Below are 27,562 nucleotides of genomic sequence, written 5' to 3'. Positions count from 1 at the left end.
TATAATAATAATTCTTGAAAAATAAAAAAAGATACATTCTTACCATCAAATAATTTATTCCATATTTTGTTGTTTTTTTTAATTTGGGGGGGGTGTTTGTCGTCTTCTTTAAGGTTTTTTGGTGGTTGGCAAACCAACTTAAAGGTGCTTTACCGCCACCGACCGGGCTGGAGTGTGGAACAGGAGACGTTGGGCTGGACTATATTCTTTTAGCTATTTCTGTTTCTTTTAAATGCTTGATATTTCTTTGAGTTTTGTTTTCAAGTAGAGTTATTATTTCATCCTCGGTTGGTTCAACAGCACGCTCCGCCATTTTGTTTTTCTCTACTCACAGTATATGAGCTGATGTCCTAGTAGTAAAGTAGCCAATCGGGGCACATGATTGCTCATATCTAGTGAATGTGGATAGAATAATCACCGATATTCACTTCAGCAAATACTTAAGTATCAATCAGTATTTGAAGCATGTAAAGGTCTAGGAAAATTACATGCACTATATGGCTACAGGGCTTGACATTAAAGACTGCCTGATTGCCCGGGGCAAGTGGGATATGTCCCCAACATGCCTGACCGGGCAAGTTGGAATGAGCATATATTACGGACTAGCGCCACAAAAATTAGGCTTTTTGATCTTTTATTTCAGTTTCTAAAAGCGTCCGTCACTACGTATCCGCCATTATGTCTTGGCTGTTTTCTTAGTCTCTGTTTCATTTACTGCTTTGCAAGTTAATTTACAGTGGTGCTTGAAAGTTTGTGAACCCTTTAGAATTTTCTATATTTCTGCATAAATATGACCTAAAACAACATCAGATTTTCACACAAGTCCTAAAAGTAGATAAAGAGAACCCAGTTAAACAAATGAGACAAAAATATTAAACTTGGTCATTTATTTATTGAGGAAAATGATCCAATATTACATATCTGTGAGTGGCAAAAGTATGTGAATCTTTGCTTTCAGTATCTGGTGTGACCCCCTTGTGCAGCAATAACTGGAACTAAACGTTTGCGGTAACTGTTGATCAGTCCTGCACACCGGCTTGGAGGAATTTTAGCCCATTCCTCCGTACAGAACAGCTTCAACTCTGGGATGTTGGTGGGTTTCCTCACATGAACTGCTCGCTTCAGGTCCTTCCACAACATTTCGATTGGATTAAGGTCAGGACTTTGACTTGGCCATTCCAAAACATTAACTTTATTCTTCTTTAACCATTCTTTGGTAGAACGACTTGTGTGCTTAGGGTCGTTGGCTTGCTGCATGACCCACCTTCTCTTGAGATTCAGTTCATGGACAGATGTCCTGATATTTTCCTTTAGAATTTGCTGGGATAATTCAGAATTCATTGTTCCATCAATGATGGCAAGCTGTCCTGACCCAGATGCAGCAAAATAGGCCCAAACCACGATACTACCACCACCATGTTTCACAGATAGGATAAGGTTCTTATGCTGGAATGCAGTGTTTTCTTTTCTCCAAACATGATGCTTCTCATTTAAACCAAAAAGTTCTATTTTGGTCTCATCCATCCACAAAATATTTTTCCAATAGCCTTCTGGCTTGTCCACGTGATCTTTAGCAAACTGCAGACGAGCAGCAATGTTCTTTTTGGAGAGCAGTGGCTTTCTCCTTGCAACCCTGCCATGCACACCATTGTTGTTCGGTCTTATCCTGATGCTGGACTCATGAACATTAACATTAGCCAATGTGAGAGAGGCCTTCAGTTGCTTAGAAGTTACCCTGGGGTCCTTTATGACCTGGCCGACTATTACACGCCTTGCTCTTGGAGTGATCTTTGTTGGTTGACCACTCCTGGGGAGGGTAACAATGGTCTTGAATTTCCTCCATTTGTACACAATTGCCGCTTTTCCACTACAAACGCGGCTGAGCCGTGCCGTGCCGAGTCGAGCTGAGTCGAGCTGAGCGGGGCTGTTGGAGTTGCATTTCGACTACAACCGCGCTGAACCGTGCTGGCTGGAAGTGGGTGGACACATTGGGTGGAGTTAGCGAAAGTGGGTGGACGTCATGTGATGTCGTTAAGCAGCGCAAACAGTGACATCAGTGACAGTGGCGGAACAAGTCAGAGCCGGGCCGGGGGCGGGGCAAATGACCGGGCCCTTTATTAAAGCTTATCATAACATCATTTTAGGCTACAAAATGTCCGCAACTGCGGTGTTTACCAATTTCAACACTACCGGGTGCAACTATGTTATTTAGTACATCAAGTCCTTCAAACGAACATGTAACTCAGAAACAAAAAACATTAGGATACTGTACATGGCTCATAATAAAACATCAATAGCCTATACTGCGCACATTATTTGAAGGGCATACGAATGAGCGCTCAGAGTGGTGACAGGAAGAGTCAGAAATAAAAGGAGGGCGGTGCAAACCTCACTGAATGCACTGTGTTTACCAATTTCAACACTACGGGGTGCAACTATGTTATTTTGTACATTAAGTCCTTCAAACGAACATGTAACTCAGAAACAAAAAAACATTCGGCGACATACTGTACATGGCTCATAATAAAACATCAATAGCCTACTGCGCGCATTATTTGAAGGGCATACGACGAGCCTTGCGCTCCGCGAACTCGTCCACGATGCTCTGACTGATTCAGTGATCTTTTAAGCGGTAGTCTCACGACCCGGATAGTAAACAATAAACATGGAGGACATGGAGTCGTTAGTGTTGCTGGTCTTGGTGCTGTGGCTTGACAACGCCAACAGATACTGGCAAGAGCGTATAGATGAGGCGAGGCGCATAAGGCTTCAGAAATTCTCGTAATTTGTAATTCTCCTTCTTCCGGGTTTGCGGTGTTTACAGATCCCAGCGCGCTCGCGGGGCGTGTGTGGGCATGTGAGGACACTCCTCCTCACCAATCAGTGCACAGGGGAGTGTCTGCTCACGCCCCCAGCCTCAGTCAGCACGGTTTGGCTCGCTTCAGCCCCACTCCAAAACGGTGCGAGTTTTAGGGGCTAAGCAGGGCTGAAACGAGCTGAGTCGTGCTGGTTTTTGGTAGTCGAAACGCAAGCCGTGTCGGGCTGAAGTGAGCTGAAGCGAGCTGAAGTGAGCTGAAAAAGGGTAGTGGAAAAGGGCCAAATCTGTCTGACTGTGGATTGGTGGAGTCCAAACTCTTTAGAGATGGTTTTGTAACCTTTTCCAGCCTGATGAACATCAACAACACTTTTTCTGAGGTCCTCAGAAATCTCCTTTGTTCGTGCCATGATACACTTCCACAAACGTGTTGTGAAGATCAGACTTTGATAGATCCCTGTTCTTTAAATAAAACAGGGTGCCCACTCACACCTGATTGTCATCCCATTGATTGAAAACACCTGACTCTAATTTCACCTTCAAATTAACTGCTAATCCTAGAGGTTCACATACTTTTGCCACTCACAGATATGTAATATTGGATCATTTTTCTCAATAAATAAATGACCAAGTATAATATTTTTGTCTCATTTGTTTAACTGGGTTCTCTTTATGTACTTTTAGGACTTGTGTGAAAATCTGATGATGTTTTTGGTCATATTTATGCAGAAATATAGAAAATTCTAAAGGGTTCACAAACTTTCAAGCACCACTGTATATACCCCCGCTGTTATAGTATGGCACATATACTGTTTACAGACCCCTTGTGCATGATGTCACGCATCATGTGATAATTACAGCTGGGGTCAGACAGACACCGTCTTTCATGCAAGCAAGGCTGTGAAAGGTAATCCTATGTGATCTCGTTTGGACGGTAAACCTGTTGGTACAGTTAAACGCAGCACATGAATGAGGCATCTTTATTCTCGGCTACTGTCTAGACGCTATACCAGAGACGGTTGAAGAATCTCCACTTTGCCATGTCCAATATGGCGGTGAGGATGACGTATGATTCCACGCAGAAGGTGGCGTCTGTGTTTATATGTCTATGACTTCCCGGTTGGCGGGATTCTCGCAATGCGGTGTGCGCATGATCAAAAGTGGAACGAAGTCTCGCTACCACAAGATAACGCGCGATTTCATAAGACTTTACTGGCTGTCTGTGGTGTAGAGTATGTTTGTAAATGTTATGCGCTCATCGTGGGAATTGATTATAGCTCTAAATAAATACTGAAGTTTTTTTTAAAGAATCCGTATAACTTTATATGCTCGTATACTACGTTTATTGAATCAAATCCGTATAAAATACGGACATTCCGTATAGGTTGACATGTATGAAATCGTTCTGAAACAGTTGCAGTATTTTTTATTTTTTCTGCTACTTTTATTTACCCACCACTGTGGCTAGTAGGTTGAGTAAATTCACCCATGTTTGGCGGGTAGCAGGTGCTAATTACCAACACTGGCTTACGGTCACAACTTGCATGAATTAGGGAGTGCATTATGTAAATTAGACACATGCATAAGAGGGGGTAATTTGGGGGGGGGAGGTGTACCATATGCAGATGGAGTGTACGTAAGAGACCTAGTGTGCAGAAGTGTGTTTTCACGCAACTGAAGAGAATGAATTATTTGCACTCAAATCACTGCTTGTTTCCACACGAGTTTTATGAATAATGGCTGGTTGCAAATGTCGTAATCCATACAGTCTGTTTGGGCAGAGTCAGGAATCTAGCTATGTTATCCTTATAATATTCAGTAAGAGCCTCTTGTGGAAACGGTTATGAGATGAAGCTTTTAGTCACTATTAAAAAAAAAAACAAAAACGAACACACATGGTAAATGTGGTAGATGGAATCGTATTGTCTGCTAGATTGCCTGAGGATCACTCCGTGAATAACCTCCATCACTGGATAGTACTGTGGGGGGGTGGGGGTCTACAGATTCTAAAAGGTTCATGGAACTGCAGTATTGAATGGTTCATTGTGTATTCGATTTGATGAGTGAGTCTTTGTCTTTTCACAGCTGGTGTGTGTGTATTTATGTGCGAGTTAAAACCCCCTGATGGTGTGTGTTTCTGTTTCTGCAGCTGCAGTATATCCAGACTGCCAGACTCTCTGAACAGTGTAGACATCAGCATGGACACCATGTCAGGTAACACACACAAAAACACATACAGTTATGTCTGCTGTGTGGAAAGGGGAGGTAAAGTAGCGCAACTTGTATGCGAGTTCTCTTTTTCATCGCCCGGTACTCTCTCCTGTCGTCTCTTTTCTTTAGCTCCCATGTTCCCCGGGCAGAAGCTGTCTCCGACTAAAGCCATGACAATGAAGGACTACGAGAATGTAAGCAGTCCTGACACCACTCATGTTAATGCGAATGCATCTATCACCGTTCGCAGAAGTTGGCACGATTTCAGCGATTCTTTTTTGTGATGCCAGCTACAGTTACCTTCACACCACACTACACATTTTTATTTTCCCTGCTCCCAACTCCAGATTCAACCCATCCGCTTACTCCCAATCCCGATCTAGGTTAATTTAAGACACTTGCAGGAGGGAAAGCACCTAAATATAAAGGTGATGGTAATTCCAAGACATAATGAACTACTTTTTATGCCTCCGCCACCGTAAGGTGCAGGAGGCATTGTGTTTTCGGGTTGTCTGTCTGTTTGTGTGTGTTTATCCGTGCGTGCATGCGTCCGTCCCGAAACCTTGTGAACGCGATATCTCAAAGGCTAATGAAAGGAATTTCACCAAACTTTCACCATTTGTGCGCTTTGGGACAAACATGAACTGATTAGATTTTGAGATCAAAAGGTCTAAGGTCAAGGTCACTGTGAGGTCAAATGTCTGTCCGAGAACCTTGTGAACACAATATCTCCAAGGCAAATCAAAGGAATTTCACCAAACTTTCACCATTTGTGCATTTGGGGACAAACATCAACTGATTAGATTTTGAGATTAAAAGGTCTAAGGTCAAGGTCACTGTGAGGTCAAATGTCTGTCCGAAAACCTTGTGAACACTATCTCCAAGGCTAACACAAGTAATTTCACCAGGTCAAGATTACTGTGAGGTCAAATGTCCATCCCCAAATCACAACTTAATAAGGCGTGTAGTCTACCGGGCGGAGGCATCCCCATCGACGCCGTTGGCGTCGAGTTCTATCTAGTCTTGATAGTGATGTAGTGAAAGTGAAATCCATATCATGAATAATGCTTTCATGCTTTAGATAGAACATACAGTATCTGAATTAGAGATGGGTAGGCATTAAAGTTTCACCCAGTTCTTGATTCATGATACCGGGTTAACAATTCGATTTTCCCACAATTTTTATTTTATTTTTTTGGGGGGGGGGGATTAAATTAAGAAAATTTGTATTACCAAAAAATTTATCAACTTAAGTATTCCTTTTGTTAAATTAAAAAAACCTTTTTTTTTCATTTTCTTAATAACCACCAGTAATTATTTATCTACATTTGGAGTAAAATATAACATTAAGTAAAATATTCCTATTATTAAAAATGGGGGGAAACAGGCCATTTCTTAATAAACTTTTGTGAACATTTCTACTATCTCTATTTTCTTCCCTTTTCTTTACCTTTCAGCAGTCTGTAAAGAGAAGCTCTGATTTTGTTTTTAAATCTATTTGTACAGACAATCACACAACAGCTTTTTCCCATTTTAAATCTGTTTTTTAAATCCCCACTGGTCGAAAGGCCCAAAGGGGGATTATGTCGTCGTGATGTCCGTCCTGGGAAGGGGGCTCACCTTCTGAAATCAACTTCTCTCACAATGTTTTGAGGAATTTCACGAAACTTGACTGGATTCTTTGTTATATGTCGGTAATGCGCAGGCGGCACGGTGGTGTAGTGGTTAGCGCTGTCACCTCACAGCAAGAAGGTCCTGGGTTCGAGCCCCGGGGCCGGCGAGGGCCTTTCTGTGTGGAGTTTGCATGTTCTCCCCGTGGGTTTCCTCCGGGTGCTCCGGTTTCCCCCACAGTCCAAAGACATGCAGGTTAGGTTAACTGGTGACTCTAAATTGACCGTAGGTGTGAGTGTGAGTGTGAATGGTTGTCTGTGTCTATGTGTCAGCCCTGTGATGACCTGGCGACTTGTCCAGGGTGTACCCCGCCTTTCGCCCGTAGTCAGCTGGGATAGGCTCCAGCTTGCCTGCGACCCTGTAGAAGGATAAAGCGGCTAGAGATGATGAGATGAGATGTCGGTAATGCGCATATTGGATTTTACTCGAGTTATGGCATAGTTGCCAGTGGAGGATATTGTGCTCTCGGAGCACTCTTGTTTGTTTTTCACGTCATTAGAGCTGTGTTACTTCTGTTTAGGGTGAAGTCAAGTGCATTCCCGCTATTGTAGGTTATTGCGCCCTCTGCTGTGTAAACAACACAATTCCAGCAAGGGAAAACTAAAGCCCCTTTCACATATAAAACCGTTATTGTATGAGGTAAAAACAATATTCGTTCCCACTCAGTCTTCCCTAACAGAAAAGTAACGGATACAGGGCTCGACGTTAACTTTTTAATCGGCTTGTCCAGTTGGACAAGCAGCACGATTTTTCACTTGTCCCGACCATAACCTTTTTTTATTACTATGTATTTACTAGTTCACTGAAAGTGGTTGCCATACCTGCACACAACGGACTTTCACTCACGCGCACTCTGAATGGTGTGCACCTCTAATGACCAGCACCTGCCCTGGATTAAGTGCAATCAGTGTGTGCATAAAAGGATGCTGCACACACCTACATAGTGCCAAATACTGTGCTGTTCATCATCATTACCGAACAGTGGTTATTGCGTTGTCTTCCTGGTTATTGGCTTTTGTTTCTATGTTTTGGGTTTTGAACTTATCCTGCCCAGTTTAGTCTGTCTGTGCCTCGCTTGACCCTTTTGCCTGTTTATCGCTATTGATTCAGCCTGCCGTTTTGGGCTATATGCCTATTTGTTTCTTTTATAATAAAGACACTGTTCCTGCGCATACATCCGTCTCCAATCAACCCGCGCTTACTGACAGTGGTTAACAAAGTTGATCAAAAAGCAGGTATAGTTATGATGATCATTGTGCTTTAATGATTTATAATATTTCAATAAAATTCTAACTGTAACAATAAACAGAAACTATCCAATACCCCATTATGGTGCATGTGTTGTGTTAACCCATTACCTGATCTGCAGCTTTAGGAGTCAGACTCGCCCAAATTCAAAGCTTCTGGAGGAAGTAAAGTTAAATCTTGATTAATCCAGTAAAACGTGGAGTATGAGAGCCATTCCACTGAATCGGTGCCATTTCCGTCCCTCGAAAATTATATGTATAAATGCACATAAAAATGTTCTTTAAAATACATTTCCTTATTACGCAGAATGTCCTGCACATTGATCTGATTTCAAATTTAAGATATATAATTGTAAGGATTTAATAAAAACTACCTAAAACACTGAAAAATAGCATGTTACCTGTCCCCGCACTCTAACTTTATACTTAACTATGAAATATTATGATTAAAATCCTTCAGAAACAGTATTTCTTTTGCACTGTTGTGTGACTCCATATCCTATCCATGGTTTAAATATATTTTTTTCATAAGAAATCCACAATATCTTAGTTAAAATACACATTTTAGTCGTGTCCCTGTGTTTTCACTCAGTCCTGTTACCCAAACATATTACCCCATCTGACAAATTTGGAACATTCCATAAATCACATGCTCAACAGGAAGTTACATCAGTTGTGTCTTCTGAAGGCCATGGGAAGACCAAAAGTTAGTTCTCTCATTTACTTTTCTGTATATTTGATGACTTTTTTAACTTTGACTGATAAGGTCAATGTCAACATACTGTCCTGTTACTTAAATTATTTCTTAGATGATATTTGTTTATTTTAAAAATACAGATTTTTGGTATATCACTAGAATGTGCTAAGTGTGGTCATGCTATTAGCGATGACGCCATGTGGCTTAATTCCATGTATTAGCTAATCCTAGGCTAAAAGCTCAGTCCTGTTACTTTCAGAGTTTTGGTAACAGGACTGAAAAAAATGCAGCCATCTTTGACTTCCAAACCTTGTAACGTAGCCTGAGGCTACATCCACACGACAACGGCAACGAGATGTTATTTAAAAATATATCGCGTCCAAATGGGCAACAATCAGTAAAATATCAGGTCCATATGGCAACGCAACGCTTGCTGAAAACGATGCAATACACATGCCACACCTCTAGGGGCGCTGTAAGACGGTCCCTTCGGAGACACCAGAACAATAGAAGAAGTAAGGACACATGCGCATAAACTATTATGCGCGAGACTTCATATTAGCCACAAAGTCAGGAAAATCTGTTTGTAAAATTACATTATAATGACCAAATACAATGAAAAGTATTTTTCCAGTCTCACCTGTGAAAGGTAATCCTATGTGATCTCGTTTGGACGGCAAACCTGTTGGTACAGTTAAACGCAGCTAATCTTTATTCTCCGCTTTGACCTATCCAAAATGGCGGCGAGGATGACGTATGATTCTAAGCGGAAGGCGGCGTCTTTAATGGCCCAGAATAAATTGAATGATACATGTTGATGGATTAATTTGTTGTTTCTCACCTGTGAAAGGTAATCCCATGTGATCTCGTTTGGACGGTAAACCTGTTGGTACAGTTAAAGGCAGCACATGAATCTTTATTCTCCGCTTTGACCTATCCAATATGGCGACGAGGATGACGTATGATTCTACGCGGAAGGCGGCGTCTTTAATGGTCCGGAATAAATTGAATGATACACGTTGATGGATTAATTTCTTCTACGCCCTTTTTGAGGAATGTATTGTAGGACTTAAACCCACATCTGAAGAGGTGAGATCGCTCCTTTTTTTTTTTCCTATTTTTGCTGGCGGGATTGCAGAGTCTCTCTCTCTCTCTCTCTCTCTCTCTCTCTCTCTCTCTCTCTCTCTCTCACTCACTTTGCACCATTACACAATAAATATTCACAGTGAAAATATTTTGTAAGCGCGTTTCATGAACCAAGTTATAGGATTTGTTGACAACTCGCATCGAGTTCGTTACACTTCTACCCGGCGTGAAGCACTGACAGTCATGTGGTTGTGACGTCATCGTAAACAAATCCGCTATACTCATCCAGATGACTTCACAACGGCAACGTTGCCAGATCTTTCCACTCTGGAACCCGTTCTCAAAAAGATTGCGTTTTGGGCACCCAAAACGCCGGTGCCGTGTGGACGCCAGGCCTAAACGATAAGCAATTGTGTCGGAGTCACCTGAATCCGTTGCCGTGTGGACAGGGCCTGAGGTTGGCCAATACACATTTTGAATAGTTAAATATGTGTGTTTGTTATAATCAGTGTTGAAAAGATATAACAAATTAAGTTTAATTTGGGAGTGATACAACAAGCAAATGGCACCCATTCGGTGGAATGTCCCATGAATTAATTTAAAGAAATAAAACAAGTTGGACATGATAAGGGGGACAGAATTACTGTGCGAATGAAAACAAACCATAAGCGAATTCGGCACTCTCGTAAAATTCCCCTGAAATATTTTATGATGTGTTAATGTGATCCATACAAAAGAAAAATATGATAAAAAGTTCGAATGAAATGAAGATTCCCCACAGATATTTATTTTATTGAGGTATTTGATTGCCATGTCTGTGATTTCAGTGACTTCAGAGTCTGTTAATCTATAATTAGATATTACAGCGTGGTTATTTTTCCCCACACACCTGCTGTGCTCGGCTTCCCCAGAATTTCGTAAACAATAACACGGCCAGATCACTGAGGGTTTTGTTGGAACTTTATTGATGTAACTCTAATGATTACTCTACTCTAAAAATGGTGATTTTCAACAATCCCTAAAAGATGTGGTCCATACAAGATATAAAAGCATAAGGTATCATTACTATATTGTCTGGAGCGGTTATATGTAATACTTTTGAGTAATTTTCTCTCATCTGTAAACCAAATTAGATCGGCCTATATGTAGAAAACGTGACAAAAAATATGTGGACTACTTATACTATTGATGTAAACTGCTTATCACTATTATTTAACTCATATTTTTTTATATTCGATGGCTCCTTTAACAAGTCTTCAAGGAGTTTGGCCTCATCATGTAGCTTTAGCTGTGAGCCAAATGGCGCTGTTAAACTCACCTCAACGTGTCTCTTACAGTCGTTTACTTCGCTATGGGCAATGCTAAAGTCACTGTTACAAAAAGTAAAGTGCGTAACACTGTTATTATTTTACCCCTATTAGGCAAGGGGACGTTTGTGTATAGTGTGAGGTGAAGAGTGTGTTGTATTTTGGTTTTATGGGGCACTCTGCCATGACACTCCTGGATTCAATGAACTGATGCACACTCAGTCTGGGAGAGAAGACGTAAAGCCCGCCCACACACAACATTAATTTGTCTACTTAACAAGACCGACCAATTACGAAGCGCTCGCTCTCTCTCAGTCTGGGAGAGATGATGTAATGTCTGCCCACACACAACACTGATTGGTCCACTTAACAAGACAGACCAATCAGGATGCTCTCTCTCTGTCTCTCTCTCTCTCTCTCTCTGAGAGAGAAGACATAAAGCCCGCCCACACAGAAAACCTATAGATAGTTTTCACTGACGTCACGGCATTCTGGGGAACGCCCCCCAGCCGCCATCTTGCGGGGCAAACAAAACGGACCATCGCCACTACCAGCTACGTTATCTCGGACGAATTTATGAAGTTATATAGTCAGTTTTCTAAAATAAAGATCAATGTCGGCAAAATCAAGCAAACAGAAGTATATAGATACAATAGACGACATCTCACGACAACGGTATGCAGCCAAACTGGCCTTGATTGGGGGAATTGACCCCTACGAAGTGGACAAAGATGCATTTTCAAGTGACTGTGCAGGGCTGCCAAAGCCTGAAACTGCCAAAGCCTGCTCCAAAGCCTGAAACTGACTTCATCAAACTTTAAAGGCTGTCTGATATATACAACTTTATGTATTCTACAGCGCGCCTTTTGGCGGATGCCGCCTTTTTCACGGCTGAATTGCGCAGATCTGATTTTTTTTTGGGGTGGGTGGGGTGGGTGTTGGAGTGTCTGATTATAATTTCAACGTAAATTCTGTATTAAAATTACTAAATAAGCAAATCCGTTACAGTCCATGAAACAGGAAGTATAAGGATGAGAAAAAAACAGTTTAAATCGCAAAGCTGCGCACATTTGCACAGTCCTGCACACCGCTCGGGCTGCATAAATGTGCACAGCTTTCCGATTTAAACTGTTTTTTTCTCATCCTTATACTTCCTGTTTCATGGACTGTAACGGATTTGCTTATTTAGTAATTTTAATACAGAATTTACTTTGAAATTATAATCAGACACTCCAACGCCCCCCCCCCCCCAAAAAAAAAATCGGATCTGCGCGATTCAGGCGGCATCCGCCAAAAGGCGCGCTGTTTGCATCCCAAACACAAATCAAATCATACAGAATAGACCTAAAATGTTTTTCAAAAATGACCCTTGCGTGAGTGAAGTGACAAGTTTCAAATAGAAACGTGACAAACGAGCGATATTAAGTGTACCGTACATTACAATGTAAATGTACACTCAGCGGTTCCAGTTAGGCATTCTCCAGAGATTGTTCACATGATGTTTTGGTTTCCAAAAACAAACTTAAACACAATTGATTGTTTATTTAAACAACTTACCACTTATAAAATGATCGGAGCAGACTTTGCTGTGTTTGGAAGGCTGATAATCCGATTTCTCCTTTGTATGCCGAGTTTCTTTGTTTGCTCGCCTTCGTGCTCCCGTACAGTGGGAATTCCATAAAAGCTCCGCTTGACGTCATCATCTGACCTATTACGACAGCCGTGAATACAACAGGTGTGCACCATTGCTAGCTTTAAATAGCCTGCTTGGGTTCTTTTGAACACTTTGTACTCGCGCGTTACAGTGTGTGCTGGGTCACCCGTACGGTAAGCTTGACCCGCAAGATGGCCGCCACTAGGGAATCCCCGACTCTGTGACGTCATGTGAAAACTATCTATTGGTCTACTAAGCAAGACAGAGAGCATGCATTCATGCTCTCTCTGAGGGAGCTGCTATCAATATGCGAGAGACTCCCAGAACTTCCAGGAGAGTTGGCAATAATTCAGCTTGTCCCATCGGACAAGCGGGTGCGGGTTTGACTTGTCCGGACCGAACATTTAGTTTCCCGTCCAGTCGGACTACCGCTAATGTCGAGCCCTGGGATATCATGTATTCCCACCTGACTGTATTTAACAGAATGCTATAGAGCATGAACCATGCGTGACTAGATATAAAGTATAATTCATGAGGCAGCAAGCTTTGTTGTGGAAAGCCCAAGCTGAGATGTTGGCTCCTTAGCAACATGGCACAAGTTGAGCTGCATCATGTCTATTGAGGGAGTGGTGTAGTGGTTAGCACTGTCGCGTCATAGCAAGAAGGTTCTGGGTTCGGGCCCAGCAGCTGACGAGGGCCTTTCTGTGTGGAGTTTGCATGTTCTCCTTGTGTCTGCGTGGGTTTCCTCCGGGTGCTCCGGTTTCCCCTGCAGTCCAAAGGCATGCAGTTAGATTAACATGGAGCGGCCTGAGCCTGAGGTGCTCTTGAGCGAGGCACCTAACCCCCAACTGCTCCCTGGGCGCTGTTAGCATGGCTGCCCACTGCTTTGGGTATGTGTGTGTGCTCAGTGCTCACGTGTGTGTTCACTGTTTTAGATGGGTTAAATGCAGAGAGGAATATCACAAGTGTACATGTGATGAATAAAGTTCTTTTTCTCCTTCAGTTCTCACATAACCACACACACACCTGCTTTCACTTTCACTTCTTAGTCACCTTATTTAAACCCCGGCTTCTGTTAGTTTGTCTTGCATTTGTCTTTATGCTGTGTTGAGGCTTGTTGTATTCCTCATTTCTACTCTCGTGTTTTCATGTTTTTTTTTTTGCTTGACTATCCTGTGTAAATGAAAGGTTTCTGCACTTTTTTAAAAGATTTTTTTGGGGCTTTTTTCACCTTTATTGGATAGGACAGTGTAGAGACAGGTAATGAGCAGGAGAGAGAGGTGGGGAGTCGAACCCGGATCCCCGGATTTATGATATGGCGCCTTAGCCACCTGAGCCACGACGCCCCTGTTTCTGCACTTCTCCACGTCTCAACCATGATAAAAATATTAATTAGAAATGTCAGAATCCCATTGTTTCATGAGCGAGACCACATTCACATAACTTCTTATTGCAGTGTATTGTTATGACTGGTATATTTTTTTTATTATTATTTGCTGTTGTCATATATTGTCCAATTTATGAATGAAACTTTTATCTTCAGTATCTGTCTACATGGAAAAACAAGCTTTATATAAGGTTCCGTCCTATCCATGATTTCAGCTATCTGCGTTAGACATTAGAATGTATCCCCCACGGGTACAGCACTCCTACTATATCTGCCGACATTTTCTAGGCTTGTTGTTTTGAGTTTGCCACCGGTTGCTTTACACTGAAGCAGTATGAACAGTACCATCGCAAGATCGTTAAACCGTTTATGCCACGGCCAGTCACAGCACGTGGTTCTGATTCCCACTGGAGCAAAAACAAAAGATTTCTGTAAATGTTACTAGGTCAACAGGGGGCAGGTTACAGCTTCGACGTTGCTGTTTTGGTCCCATTCCAACAGGACCCCATTTATTGTGTAATGATAGAAAATACCGTATTTTCTGGACTATAAGCCGCTACTTTTTTCCTAGGTTTTGAACCATGCGGCTTATACAAAGGTGCGGCTATTCTGTGGATTTTTCTTCCACCGCTAGGGGCGCTCTAACCGGAAGTAGAATCAAAAATAAGATAGACGAAAAATCAATGCAAAGAAGAATTAGCAGATCTTTAGCAGATAGAACACGCACGACAAATTACTAACTGGTAATTATTTTCAAATCCAGCGAAGATGATTAAAGTGACTTGTGGTTTCAAACACAGGAGAAATGAAGGTAAATAAATACCGGTTATTTTCTCTTGGTTCTGTTCCGTTTTAATCAGCAAAGTTGCTGCCGTGTTAAAAGGCACTGTTCGGAAAGAATCTGTTCAGGTACATACATGTACATTTACAGTACAAAATCATTCTGTACATGCAGTAAATATCTAATTTTTCACCATAGATATCTGCGGCTTATAGCCCGGTGCGGCTTGTATATCTTTTTTTTAATTTTTTTTAAAAAATAGAGCGGATGCGACTTATATACAGGTGCGCTCTATAGTCCAGAAAATACGGTATGCAGTTTTCACTGTAAGTGGGAATGGGGGCACAAGAGCTTAAGCAGCCTGATGATTGCAGTTTATTTTTTATTTCACCAGTTTGAATCATAATTTTGTATCGTGATTTATCGTCCTACAATATATCGTTAAATGCCTAATGATGGCCATACTTTAAAAAATGGCTTCATAGTCACTTTATGTGCTCATTAAATAGAGTTTAACACGAACGCATTATAGAAGCTAGACTATATGTTATACATCCATTCAGACACAGAAAGGGAGTGATTCCAGTAAGAGCCTCTTGGAAGTGAACCATTCATGTACGATACTTTGTTGCTTTTGTAATTTAAATATATTACGGAGAAATGTAAAAAATGCATGCATGCCTTAGAGTATGGTAAGAATTGTCTTCTCCAAGCTGCCACAGAGATACAAACCGATACGGATGTGACAGGCATATAAACCCCAGTTGAGCATTTCAGGCAAAAATTACTTTTCGAATTTTCTGAGGCATCACTTCGATAATATTCAAATATGTTCAAACTGCTGAGCCTGTGAAAGGCAGAATCGTACACCTTTATTCCGCTTCACGTTCTGTATAAAACATCTGAATGCATAAAATGTCTGTGCACCTTTCTGCCTCAGATCGCTTCCTACTTCTCTTCACTTTTTCTTCCAACATATTTCAGTTTGGACAAACATGTTGCTTGCACGAATCTCTCCACTCCGGTTTCCTCATTCCCCTTCTCTATCTCTGTGTTTTCTGTAACGTTTATTCCCCCCCCAGAAAGCCAGCTCGGCTGAAGGACACAAACGTGTGTGTATGTATATAGTATACACACAATGCTCGAAAACCTCATGTCCGAGGCGACTGAAGTCTGTGCAAGGACGAGTAAAACTTTTAATGCTAAGGCCAAGAAAAAATAATTGTTTGTTTCCGGTTACCTGACCGACCGTTTAAAAAATGCCCCGACCCTAGACTTTTTTGTTAGATGTTTAAAAAAAAATGTATTTTCGCCGACCAACAATACATTTTGAAAAAAAAAATCTGCATTACGATTTGCATAATATTGTCGATCTGACAAGTGACTAATTCTAAAACGCATATATCGGACAAGAAACACTCATTGATTTCTCACGGCCTCAATCTGACGTCATGACCTCTTTCCGGGAAACTCCGGTTTGTGTTGTACACAACGCTAGGCATCATGGCGGCCAACGAAGTGTTCTCGATTACCGTGATCGGTTGCGACCACACGGAAGATTGTAAGACAATAAGTTAATTTTATAAGTTTTCAACTGTAAAAGAACTCTACGAACATTATCATCCTCCGCTGGAGGAGTCATGCAAACAGTATACACACAGCGCCCAGGCTAACGGCGGTATCGATATCACGATGGAAGTCACGTTGGAAAGCCTGCTCAGCAATTTTGGCTTGCGGGCACTGACATTTGAATGTAAACGGAAGCCGGAGTTTCAAAAAATGTTAGCTATCAAAACAAAAATACTAAAAGTACACGAGGACGCAAAAGTAGAGGCAACAAAGGTGACAAATAATGCATTCCAAGTGCTCATATAACAAGTTGTTTTAGTATAAAAACAGTACATTGTGCCCTTCAGAAAAGGGAAAAGTTGAACATTTTATATATAAATAGGTTTAAATATATAACAGAAGGCACAAAAACTATGCATCCAAAATGTCCAATGATGCCCGAGAGGTATATATTTGCATACCAAACACCTAGACCAGGGGTTTTCAAAGTGTGGGAGAGTCAGCCCCCCCTCGGAGAGCAAATAAACAACAGCGCCCCCCCTTACAATTTTTGTTGTTGCTATACTTAATGTTCCATTCGTATTTTTAAAAAATGGTTGTTGTACACATTATTTTTTTCTTTTTCACATTTTAAACATCTGTGCATTTTAAAACATCTTGTTTAACACATTTTAAACATCTCATAGCATCGTTAGCTAGCACCTCTTGGCAGACAACACACTGTGGCAGTGGAGCATCTTCAGATCCAGTCCATGAAAATCCAAACTTCAAATAATCATGGTCATACTTCCTTCTTTTTTCAGTCCCCCAGGATTTCGCGGGCCTTTTTTGTGATTGTTGTGGGCTAAAATGTCTGATGTTGCGGGGGGGTTTCCAAAAAAAAATTGCGATGAAAGTTGTGGTGTTTTTTAGGTTTTTGTTGCGATTACATTGTGGGAGGAAGTGAAAGTTGCGAGAAATTGTTGCGATTTTCTCTTTTTGTGATTAAAATTGAGTGATATGTTAAATATTAAGTTATTACTGAAAAACTATTGATTAAAAAAACAAAGACACTGAGAAATGGTCCTATAAACAACTTTACCAATATAAAAGATTACCAGGACTACAAAAATGCAGAAAAATAGGCTTTACTTATCCAAATGCTCCTGTTGGTTCTGAAGTTAAAGTGCAGAGAACCTCACAGCACAACATGAAGTTACCTTAAAATATAATATAAATGCCTCAGCTTTCATGTAAGAAAAAAAAACTATTAATACTAGTACTGTGTGCAGGCAGTCTCTCCTGAAGACTAAATTAAACAATAATTATAAACTAATTAAATAAATGGCTCAGGCTTCATAGAAGAAAAAAAAACAATTTGAACAGAATCTCACAGTATGATGCTGAAGCTGCCTAAACAATGGAAAATAAAATACCATTTTGGCAAAAATGTTAGCATCCATTAATTTCTTGTATTAAGTTAAAAAAAAATAAAGTGCACACAGTCCTTCACTGTAAACATAACACACTTTCAGTGTTGCCAGATACTGCTGACGTTTTCCAGTCCAAAATATGTTCAAAACCCGCCAAAATGCACTTGAAACCTCCCAATCTGGCAACACTGCGCGCATGCTGCTTCTTTTGAACACACGGAAGTAAGGCGGAAGGTAGTTTGTCGACGTCACCTCAAGACGACGCCAATGATTGGTCAAATTTGCGGGAAAGTTGCGGTGATTGGATATAATTGCAACACCGCCCTGAATTCGCGGGGATTGGTTGAATTTGCGCTGAAGTTGCAAATCGCAACATCCTGGAGGCTTTGTTTTTTTGCTTGGCCCAGACTTTGTCTCCTCACTCACTGTAGCTTTAGGTACTAAAAATCGATCCATTTTGTCTCTCACGTTGCGCCCCCCCTGAAGAACTCTGGCGCCCCCCAGGGGGGGCGCGCCCCACACTTTGAAAAGCCCTGACCTAGACTATTACTAGCCGCACCTCTGTTTTTAGCAAGTTTGCCCAATGTTAAATTCTAAGGCCAAATTTGACTTTCTTACATTCTACAGCCATCATGGTTTTAAATAGGTTGTTTGCAGTACCAGACAGTTTGCTAGAACTCAGTTTTGTGATGTCACAAACTTGTACAATTTGATGTGCAAAAAAGTACAATTTGATTCTGACACTGATTGATCATTTTGTATAATAGCAGGTCCAAAAGTCTAAAGATGTTTTTGATTGTTCTTTGTCTTCATATTAAACATACAAGTTCACAACATAGTGTTCCTAATAAAGTTAAGGTTCAACATTTGTAGTTATGTTTATAGTTCCTTTAAGCGTCCGAGCACTCCATATTTTATCCATGGGCTCCGAATCCTGTATTCCACAAGCTTCACTGGTTTTCTTAGGCCTGGTTCTGGATGGTTGAGTCACAGAATGACACTTCCCCACTATGTGCCACTGTTTGTCCCACACCTAAAATTTATTTAAAAAAAAAAAACTACCTACCCGGTATTTTGTGTGATAAAAATAAAATAAAAAGACCTACCTACCTACCCTATTTTTTTTCAAGATGTAATAGGAAACAAACGATTATTTTTTCTTGGCCTAATCGTCCGATGGGACGACAAAAGTTAGTGCTGGCAACCTAAGCAACACAGGTGCTAAGAGAGCAGGGAACCGGTCTAAAGTATCTCATCTCGTTTCACAGGAAATGCATTAGAAAGTTTTATTCATCAACACAACAATATATAAAAGTACAAAAAATATTTTGAGGAAATCATTCAAATTTCCTTGTTTTTGGTTATAATTCGTCGAAGTATGCGTGTGTTCGAGTGTACTGGAAAAGCTCGGCTCAGAGGGGTCCAGGCGATGACGTAATTATATCAACTGGCTAAGGGCGACGAGGGTCAAGGACATCGTGTGCCAGCAGCACAGTTGAAGCGGGCGGGTGTCAAACTTGGAACATTATTCAGTGATATTGTATTATTAACTCCAATCATGATATATCAGCTAAAAAACAGCTCTGCTACCAGATTACTTGGACAATCTTAGTCAGAAAGAAGCGAAGGATAGATATACATGGAAATTAGAGTTTATTAGCAGTTATAATCTATCCAGAATTCCTCGAAATGACTGGAGTGATGGTGCGGGTTTGTGGCCTAGCATTAGCTACATGTTGGAATATACATTCTTTTTCCAGAAGAGTCCATGCATGTCAACCTTTGGTCAATCAAACCTGTATAACCAACCTCCAAAATCCGTATTTCCCTTATAAAATCCGTATAAGATGCAAATTAAAATAATTTACCTAAAATTTGAATGATAATTAACAGTGATATATCCAAGTTACTTTTTATTCAATATTAATAACAATAAACCTTCAAAATGAATACAAAGCTCCAATGTTTGACAAAAGCACAAAGTGTCACTCTAATGTTCTGAATTGTACTCCATGACAGCTTTTTTTTAGCACGCCGCTGCACCAATACCTCACTAGGCTGCATGTCACAGCAAGTGTCTGTGTTGATCTTGCCGGAGTGCCCATTCAGAATCTTTTCAGTCGCTAGTGAAAGTCGCTCAGGTGGAAATACGCGTTTCAAACAAAATGTTACTTCCCGGTTGGCGGGATTCTCGCAATGCGGTGTGCGCATGATCAGAAGTGGAATGAAGTCTCGCTACCACAAGATAACGCGCAATTTTATAAGACTCTTTACTGGCTGTTTGTGCTTTCTGTGGTGTACAGTACGTTTGTAAATGTTATGCGCTCTTTTCTCATCGTCGGAATTGATTATAGCTCTAAATAAATATTGAAGTTTTTTTAAAGAATCCGTATAACTTTATTTGTACGCCCGTATACTACGTTTATTGAATCAAATCCGTATAAAATACGGACATTCCGTATAGGTTGACATGTATGAGAGTCCCGACGCGGAAGAACAGTTAAAAAAAAAAAACTACAGAAGCAAGAAAACCACCTTTGTGTGAAGACTTTTTCCCAACATCAGCTTTTCAGAACCGAATGTTGCAAAAGCCAAAGCATTTACTCTCAAAGGGCTCTGACCTAAATCTTGCCCCTCCGTGTGTCATCAACCCCAAGGACATCTAGTTACAGAGCTATCTGCACTGTCATTTATACAGTGATGCTTATTATTGTTAAAACAATATCTGAAGTGTTATTTGTAAAATAACAAAATATATTGTGCTAAACTTTCAAACAATATTGTAAGATTTTATTTTAATTTTATTTAATAGTGGATGGTGCAATAATTACAGACTAACAATCAGCACATTTCAGTTGTAGCTGTAGTCATACAGTAGCTATAATCATTCTTGTAATAATAATTTCAATAAACGGTTAATGTTCAGTTCCCTTTTAATTTATTCTCGATTCAAAGGCACACCTGAGTGACACAGATTGATCAGTGTGTAACGGACAATAACGCTTTTATCCAAAATAGTTTTTCCTGCCTGAGTCGATTTATTTCCATTTCACATGTGTGCAGCTGTTGTAAAATTCAGTGTGTTTGTGTAGAACTCTCTCGAACTGTAGGTTCATTTCTACACTCTGGTTCCATGGTGACATTTTTGCACAGGACTGGGTTCCTCTGATAACAGAAACAAAGCTCCAGCCTTATTATTATTATTATTATTATTATTATTATTATTATTATTATACTCCTTCAAAACTCTCCACAGCTTAATACATCCTAAATTATTCATTCCTCTGCTACTAGAACTTATTTCTTTCTGAATGTGTCTGCATTAGGGATGTTAACCGATGACCGTTTGACCGATGGCTGACCGAATCAACGTCAACCGGTTACTTTTTTTTTTTGGTTGTCTGTTAAAAAAAAAAAAATCAATCGTTTTGAAGCTGCCGATTTTGGAGCGGAGAACCTGGAATTCTGTGTTGTAAATGCTTGGGGTATGCCATGCGGTGTAAGGACAACAGCTGACAAATCAGAAACACCCATTCAGTCATGTCCCGCCCTCCCGCCCCAGTTGAAGACAGCTGCCACTCGGCGAAAGAAAAGTGTAGACACAGGCTTTTTAGCTTACAAATTACTATTCAGGGATGCAAACGGCGCGCCTTTTGGTGGATGCCGCCTTTTTCACGGCTGAATCGCGCAGATCCAATATGATTTATTATTATTATTATTTTTTTTAGTGGGGGCGTTGGAGTGTCCGATTATAATTTCAAAGTAAATTCTGTATTAAAATTACTAAATAAGCAAATGCCGTTACAGTCCATGAAACATAGGAAGTATAAGTAGAAAACAGTAAATCAGAAAGCTGCGCACGTTTGCGCAAAAGCTGCGCAAACGTGTGCAGCTTTCTGATTTACTGTTTTCTTCTCATACTTCCTATGTTTCATGGACTGTAACGGCATTTGCTTATATACAGAATTTACTTTGATGAAATTATAATCAGACAGTTAGACTTTTGGAGGGAAGGGGAGAGAATGAAATGACGGCGGTGTCTGCAGGGGGAGTGACAAATGCAGCTTTTATGTCTGTGAGCCAAGTCGGTGACGGCTTCAGAGCAACTTCAATACCATGCAGTAATGGCGTGTTGATATTGGTAACGGCGTTATAACGATTGTAGCTAATTAATTAGATTACCCGGCGTTATAACAGCTGTTTTAACGCCGTTATTCCCATCACTGAATGTTATGTACTTCTTCTAGCACTTGACTTTATTTTCAACGCCATCATGGCCAACTGAAACTGTCTCTAAGCTGGAGCCATTTGTCCTCCGCTCCAATACAAACCCCTCGACATCAGTGCTGCGTTTGACTAAATGTTTCGCGCTGTAGAAAAGGTAATGTGAGTGGAGGGCAGTGACTGGGACTGAATGTGCGGATGCTTGCGGTTAGATTTAGAATAGATTCTAATAATTCCAATTCTAGAATTTTAAACTCGTAGGTTAACCGACTTAAACCGGCTAATGAGGCTCGGTGGTCGGTCAAGATTTTATTTAGTTTTCGCCATCCCTAGTCTGCATATATTGGTGTTATGGTTTTCTGAATTTATGATAATTATGCTGCTTCACCTATTATTAAAAAATAATAAAAAAAAAATTTAACTGCATTCTGTCCTCTCAAAAATAAAATAAAGCTCTGGGCAAGTGGAATTGTTTATCAGGCAAGTATGTTTTGGGAGCTGCTTGCTCATTGGGCAAGTAAGACTGGGAGATTTTTTCAAGGAGAGAGACCTGTTACTTCACTTAAACGGAAGTGATTACATGTTGCGTTTGATGCTCAGCAACTTTTCTTGTGTTTGAAAAGTGCTATAAATGTACACGGCTAACAAAAGCAACTCGCTCCGTTCACCCAGTGTTGTTTCTTAAAGCAGCGCTAGTACGCTCGGGGTATTCGGATTTCCGACACGTAGTTACGTCACTCTAGATATCGACCTCCCATTGTGACGCGTCACACCTCTGGTTTTGGAACGCTGGCTCACAATGTAAAAGCACATACCGGCGCGGCTTCATGCCGGCTTGATTTGGTTCAGTGTAAACGACTGAAGCCGGAATATTGAGGTGCCTTTACTCCAGTGTTCTGGAATACGTGTAAAAAGGGCTCCAGTTTAATCAAACAGATTTGTCTTCACTCAGCCTGTTGGAACAAAAGGTAAAGAACACGGCCCTGCAGGATGATTAAATTGACATTTTAATGACCGCTACTTATTCTTTCTTGATGCTGGGCAAAAATACTCAACAGCGATGTGTTTGCAATGAGACACACAGCCATAACATGCTGACTTTGAAGAGATTCTTGTCGTTAACTAGTAATGCATTTTAGCCGTACGAGTATTCGGTCTCTCATAGCTTACTTTCACTAAAAGAGCTAGAGGTTTTCAAAATGATACGTTTGTTTCTGTGGATTAATGATGGAATGATGGCGCAGTCTGGTTTCTTGTAAAAAAGTTTGTGGGACTGTGCTTGTCCATTTAAGGTACTGTTGAAAGAGAAGTGGGGAGGAAAGGGCTTTTTATTCTTCTTTTTTTTTACTGTGAAGTCTGATCACATTACATCAGCGCTGTATGTGTCTGGTTTTTCTTTCTTTCTCACTAAATCTCTATTTGTACTGCAGAAGTCCGGGTTATAGAGCTGGAAGAATTACAAATCTAAAAATGTGTCATTGAAAATTCAGATTTCTATTATTTTCTTCCTTTTCCTTGTTTCTCCTTGGTCTTTATTTTTCTTCTCTCTGAATCGGTTGTATTATTCCACTTCTGATTCTTTTTTTTCTTTTGGTTTCCCTACCCCCTCTCTCTGCCCTAGATGTTGGTGTACTGTGCATTCGACAACCCCCATCCACTGCCAACACACACACACACACACACACACACACACACACACACACACACACACACACACACACACACACACAGAGGGGCTGGTAGTTGTCAAATCGTCCCCTTTTCCTGTGTAGTCTATTGAGGTATTTCACCTGATGTCACAGGGTCACGTGACGCCCCGGTGTCCGCCGTTTTGGACGGCAAGCTAGCTAATGTCAACAACAGTAGCTGGTATGTTACTGTAGCAATGTTTACGTTCAGTCATTTGGATGACTGTTAAAACCTTTCAGTCTCAAGTTTTTCCTTTACTGGATTTACTAGTTTACTGAGCCAGCCAGCCCCGGAGCGCTAGCTAGCCGGCCAGCCAGCCCCGGAGCGCGCTCAGTAAACTAGTAAATACAGTAAAGGAAAAACTTATAACGGGCCATGTCTCAACAGACTAAGAAGTTATTTCAATGACATTTAATAACATTTTGTTTATCCTGAGGACCGAAAGTAAATGAAAATGTGAACAAATCTTAGCTGTCAGTGAACAATCCTGGTGGAAGCAGGTAAACGTCGTTCTCTAAGCCTGCTAACCTCAATTTTTGCAAATACCTCTCCCTCTGCTCGCCCTGTAAATGCCCTACGTCGCTGGATAGTGAAGGTGTTTTCTGCATCTCGCTCCTTTTTCTTTTATGTTTTTCGTTTGTCGCCTTCCTCACATTCAAACTGATTCGAGCCGTGACGTCCAAAATGGCAGCATCACATGACTTGGTCACGTGAGTGAAATACCTCAGTTGCTGTGTTCACACTTATACCGGTACGAAAGTGGTATAACTGTATAGATGCAAAGTATACCGGTACAGTTTAGTGCCTCTGTCCACACTAGCGAGAAATGTTTGCGGTTTTCTTTCACGGTAGTTGAAATGCGCGTGCACGAAATGTTTCCGTGGTTACCGAGTAACTTCCTTCCGAGAATATATGGCATCTGTTATTTCGAGATCTCGAGAAAACAAACAATTATTCCGTGATCTCGAGAAAACAAAACAATTATTTCATGATCTCAGCTGGATCACTGTATCTCCGTCAGTAGAGACGAAGCCGGGCCAGTCTTCTACGGAGGTGCCGCGGACTAATTTTTAAATTATCCCTTATTAAAAGACTTAATGCAATCTCTCCCTGTGTCAACCCCTGATCAAAATATTGCCTTATTAGGTGATCGATTATTCCAGACATTCTAATGACCAAAGTTGCGTCTATACTAGGGATGTTCCGATCCGATCACGTGATCGGAAATCGGGCCCGATCACATGGTTTCAGACTCGATCGGAATCGGGCATTGCCTCCCGATCAGGGATCGGATATATATCTATATAATATATTCTCATTTTTAACACATCAATAACTATGTGTTGGCACAGAGTGAGACCAGACCTCTTGTCTCAACACAGCAACATCAACGCGTGCGGCATGACATCACTTTGTAGCGGAGACGCTATTGGTTATTGGCTGCCTGTTGCCGGCAAAGTTGAACACGGAAGCAGTTCGAAGCGGAAAGCAAAGCATGAGATCATTTTTTTTTCATTGGATGACAAAAGAAACGGGCTCAAACCTGAAAGGGTAGAAATGCTTGTTTTCATCAAGAAAAACGTTCATTTCCTTAATTGAAATTACTGTACACCACTGTGAGATGCATTCTTAAAAGCAAATTACCGGCACTGTGGCACTTTATTTTTTTTATTTGTATACATTCCTGCCAGGTATTTTAAGGTTATTTTTTTTAAATTTGTTATTTATTGTTCAAACTGCCTCACGTAAGTGCTCTGTTTGCTAACGGAGTTGTTGGATGTTAAAATAAGGTGTTAAATAAAAAATGAGGAACATTCTGGATCCGTTTCTTTCCTCGTCTTTATTTTTTATGGATTATAAGAAGTATCGGATCGGGACTCGGTATCGGCAGATACTCAAAATCAAATGATCGGTATCGGATCGGAGGCCAAAAAAACCTGATCGGGACATCCCTAGTCTATACAGAATGAGAAATAGTCCCAAAGTCAGCATATCACAAGTCTCTTGGCGCACCTGAATGAACCATTTCTCAGCTGTTTACTCGAGATCATGAAATAATTGTTTTGTTTTCTTGAGATCACAGAATAACGGTTTTGTTTTCTCGAGATCTCGAATTAGTTGTGTTGTTTTCTCGAGATCCTGAATTAATTATGTCGTTATCTCGGGATAACAAGGTGAATAAAAAAAAGGATTATATGAAGGGCCTCTCTCGGCTTCCGTACGGATGAAACAACGTGTGTGCTTTTTGTTGTCAGTGTACAGTCTGTATTTCTGGTGGTCATTTATTCAGTCGAATCGTATAAAACGCGCGAGGCAGTTGAGAAAGAAACAAATCTCCGTTCTTCACTATTTTATTCAGCGAAGACATTGATTGAGGTGTGTGACTTTGCGCATGCGCATTATATTTGTATCGATACAGAACCGCTTCATCTGTCCACACTACAGCGAAGCGCTACAGTACCGGTATGAAACCCATACATTTGTGGGTTTCGTACCGATACAGTTATACCGCTACAGTACCGGTATAGTTGCTAGTGTGGACAGGTGTTGCGGTACGAAAGTACAACCCCGATTCCAAAAAAGTTGGGACAAAGTACAAATTGTAAATAAAAATGGAATGCAATGATGTGGAAGTTTCAAAATTCCGTATTTTATTCAGAATAGAACATAGATGACATATCAAATGTTTAAACTGAGAAAATGTATCATTTAAAGAGAAAAATTAGGTGATTTTAAAATTTCATGACAACAACACATCTCAAAAAAGTTGGGACAAGGCCATGTTTACCACTGTGAGACATCCCCTTTTCTCTTTACAACAGTCTGTAAACGTCTGGGGACTGAGGAGACAAGTTGCTCAAGTTTAGGGATAGGAATGTTAACCCATTCTCGTCTAATGTAGGATTCTAGTTGCTCAACTGTCTTCGGTCTTTTTTGTCGTATCTTCCGTTTTATGATGCGCCAAATGTTTTCTATGGGTGAAAGATCTGGACTGCAGGCTGGCCAGTTCAGTACCCGGACCCTTCTTCTACGCAGCCATGATGCTGTAATTGATGCAGTATGTGGTTTGGCATTGTCATGTTGGAAAATGCAAGGTCTTCCCTGAAAGAGACGTCGTCTGGATGGGAGCATATGTTGCTCTAGAACCTGGATATACCTTTCAGCATTGATGGTGTCTTTCCAGATGTGTAAGCTGCCCATGCCACACACACTAATGCAACCCCATACCATCAGAGGTACAGGCTTCTGAACTGAGCGCTGATAACAACTTGGGTCGTCCTTCTCCTCTTTAGTCCGAATGACACGGCGTCCCTGATTTCCATAAAGAACTTCAAATTTTGATTCGTCTGACCACAGAACAGTTTTCCACTTTGCCACAGTCCATTTTAAATGAGCCTTGGCCCAGAGAAGACGTCTGCGCTTCTGGATCATGTTTAGATACGGCTTCTTCTTTGAACTATAGAGTTTTAGCTGGCAACGGCGGATGGCACGGTGAATTGTGTTCACAGATAATGTTCTCTGGAAATATTCCTGAGCCCATTTTGTGGTTTCCAATACAGAAGCATGCCTGTATGTGATGCAGTGCCGTCTAATGGCCCGAAGATCACGGGCACCCAGTATGGTTTTCCGGCCTTGACCCTTACGCACAGAGATTCTTCCAGATTCTCTGAATCTTTTGATATTATGCACTGTAGATGATGATATGTTCAAACTCTTTGTAATTTTACACTGTCGAACTCCTTTCTGATATTGCTCCACTATTTGTCGGCACAGAATTAGGGGGATTGGTAGCCTGGGCCCGCCCATCCTAA

At 40.9% G+C, this 27,562-nt stretch overlaps 1 protein-coding gene across 7 annotated transcripts in view; it reads left to right on the top strand.

The window, feature by feature from the left end:
- Window positions 1–27,562, top strand: part of cdk5rap2 (CDK5 regulatory subunit associated protein 2) — a 176,009-nt gene that overhangs the window by 14,282 nt on the left and 134,165 nt on the right. For all 7 annotated transcript variants that reach the window (XM_060935661.1, XM_060935665.1, XM_060935662.1 and 4 more), the window contains exons 2-3: window positions 4,965–5,029; window positions 5,156–5,220. In XM_060935661.1, coding sequence (XP_060791644.1) covers window positions 4,965–5,029; window positions 5,156–5,220 — 130 coding nt within the window. The remainder of the gene's footprint in view (window positions 1–4,964; window positions 5,030–5,155; window positions 5,221–27,562) is intronic.

This window comes from Neoarius graeffei, chromosome 12, assembly GCF_027579695.1.
Source record: "Neoarius graeffei isolate fNeoGra1 chromosome 12, fNeoGra1.pri, whole genome shotgun sequence".
NCBI classification, from domain to species: Eukaryota; Metazoa; Chordata; class Actinopteri; order Siluriformes; family Ariidae; genus Neoarius; species Neoarius graeffei.
Note: the sequence above shows the minus strand (reverse complement) of the source record. Positions and strands in the feature narration are given on the sequence as shown.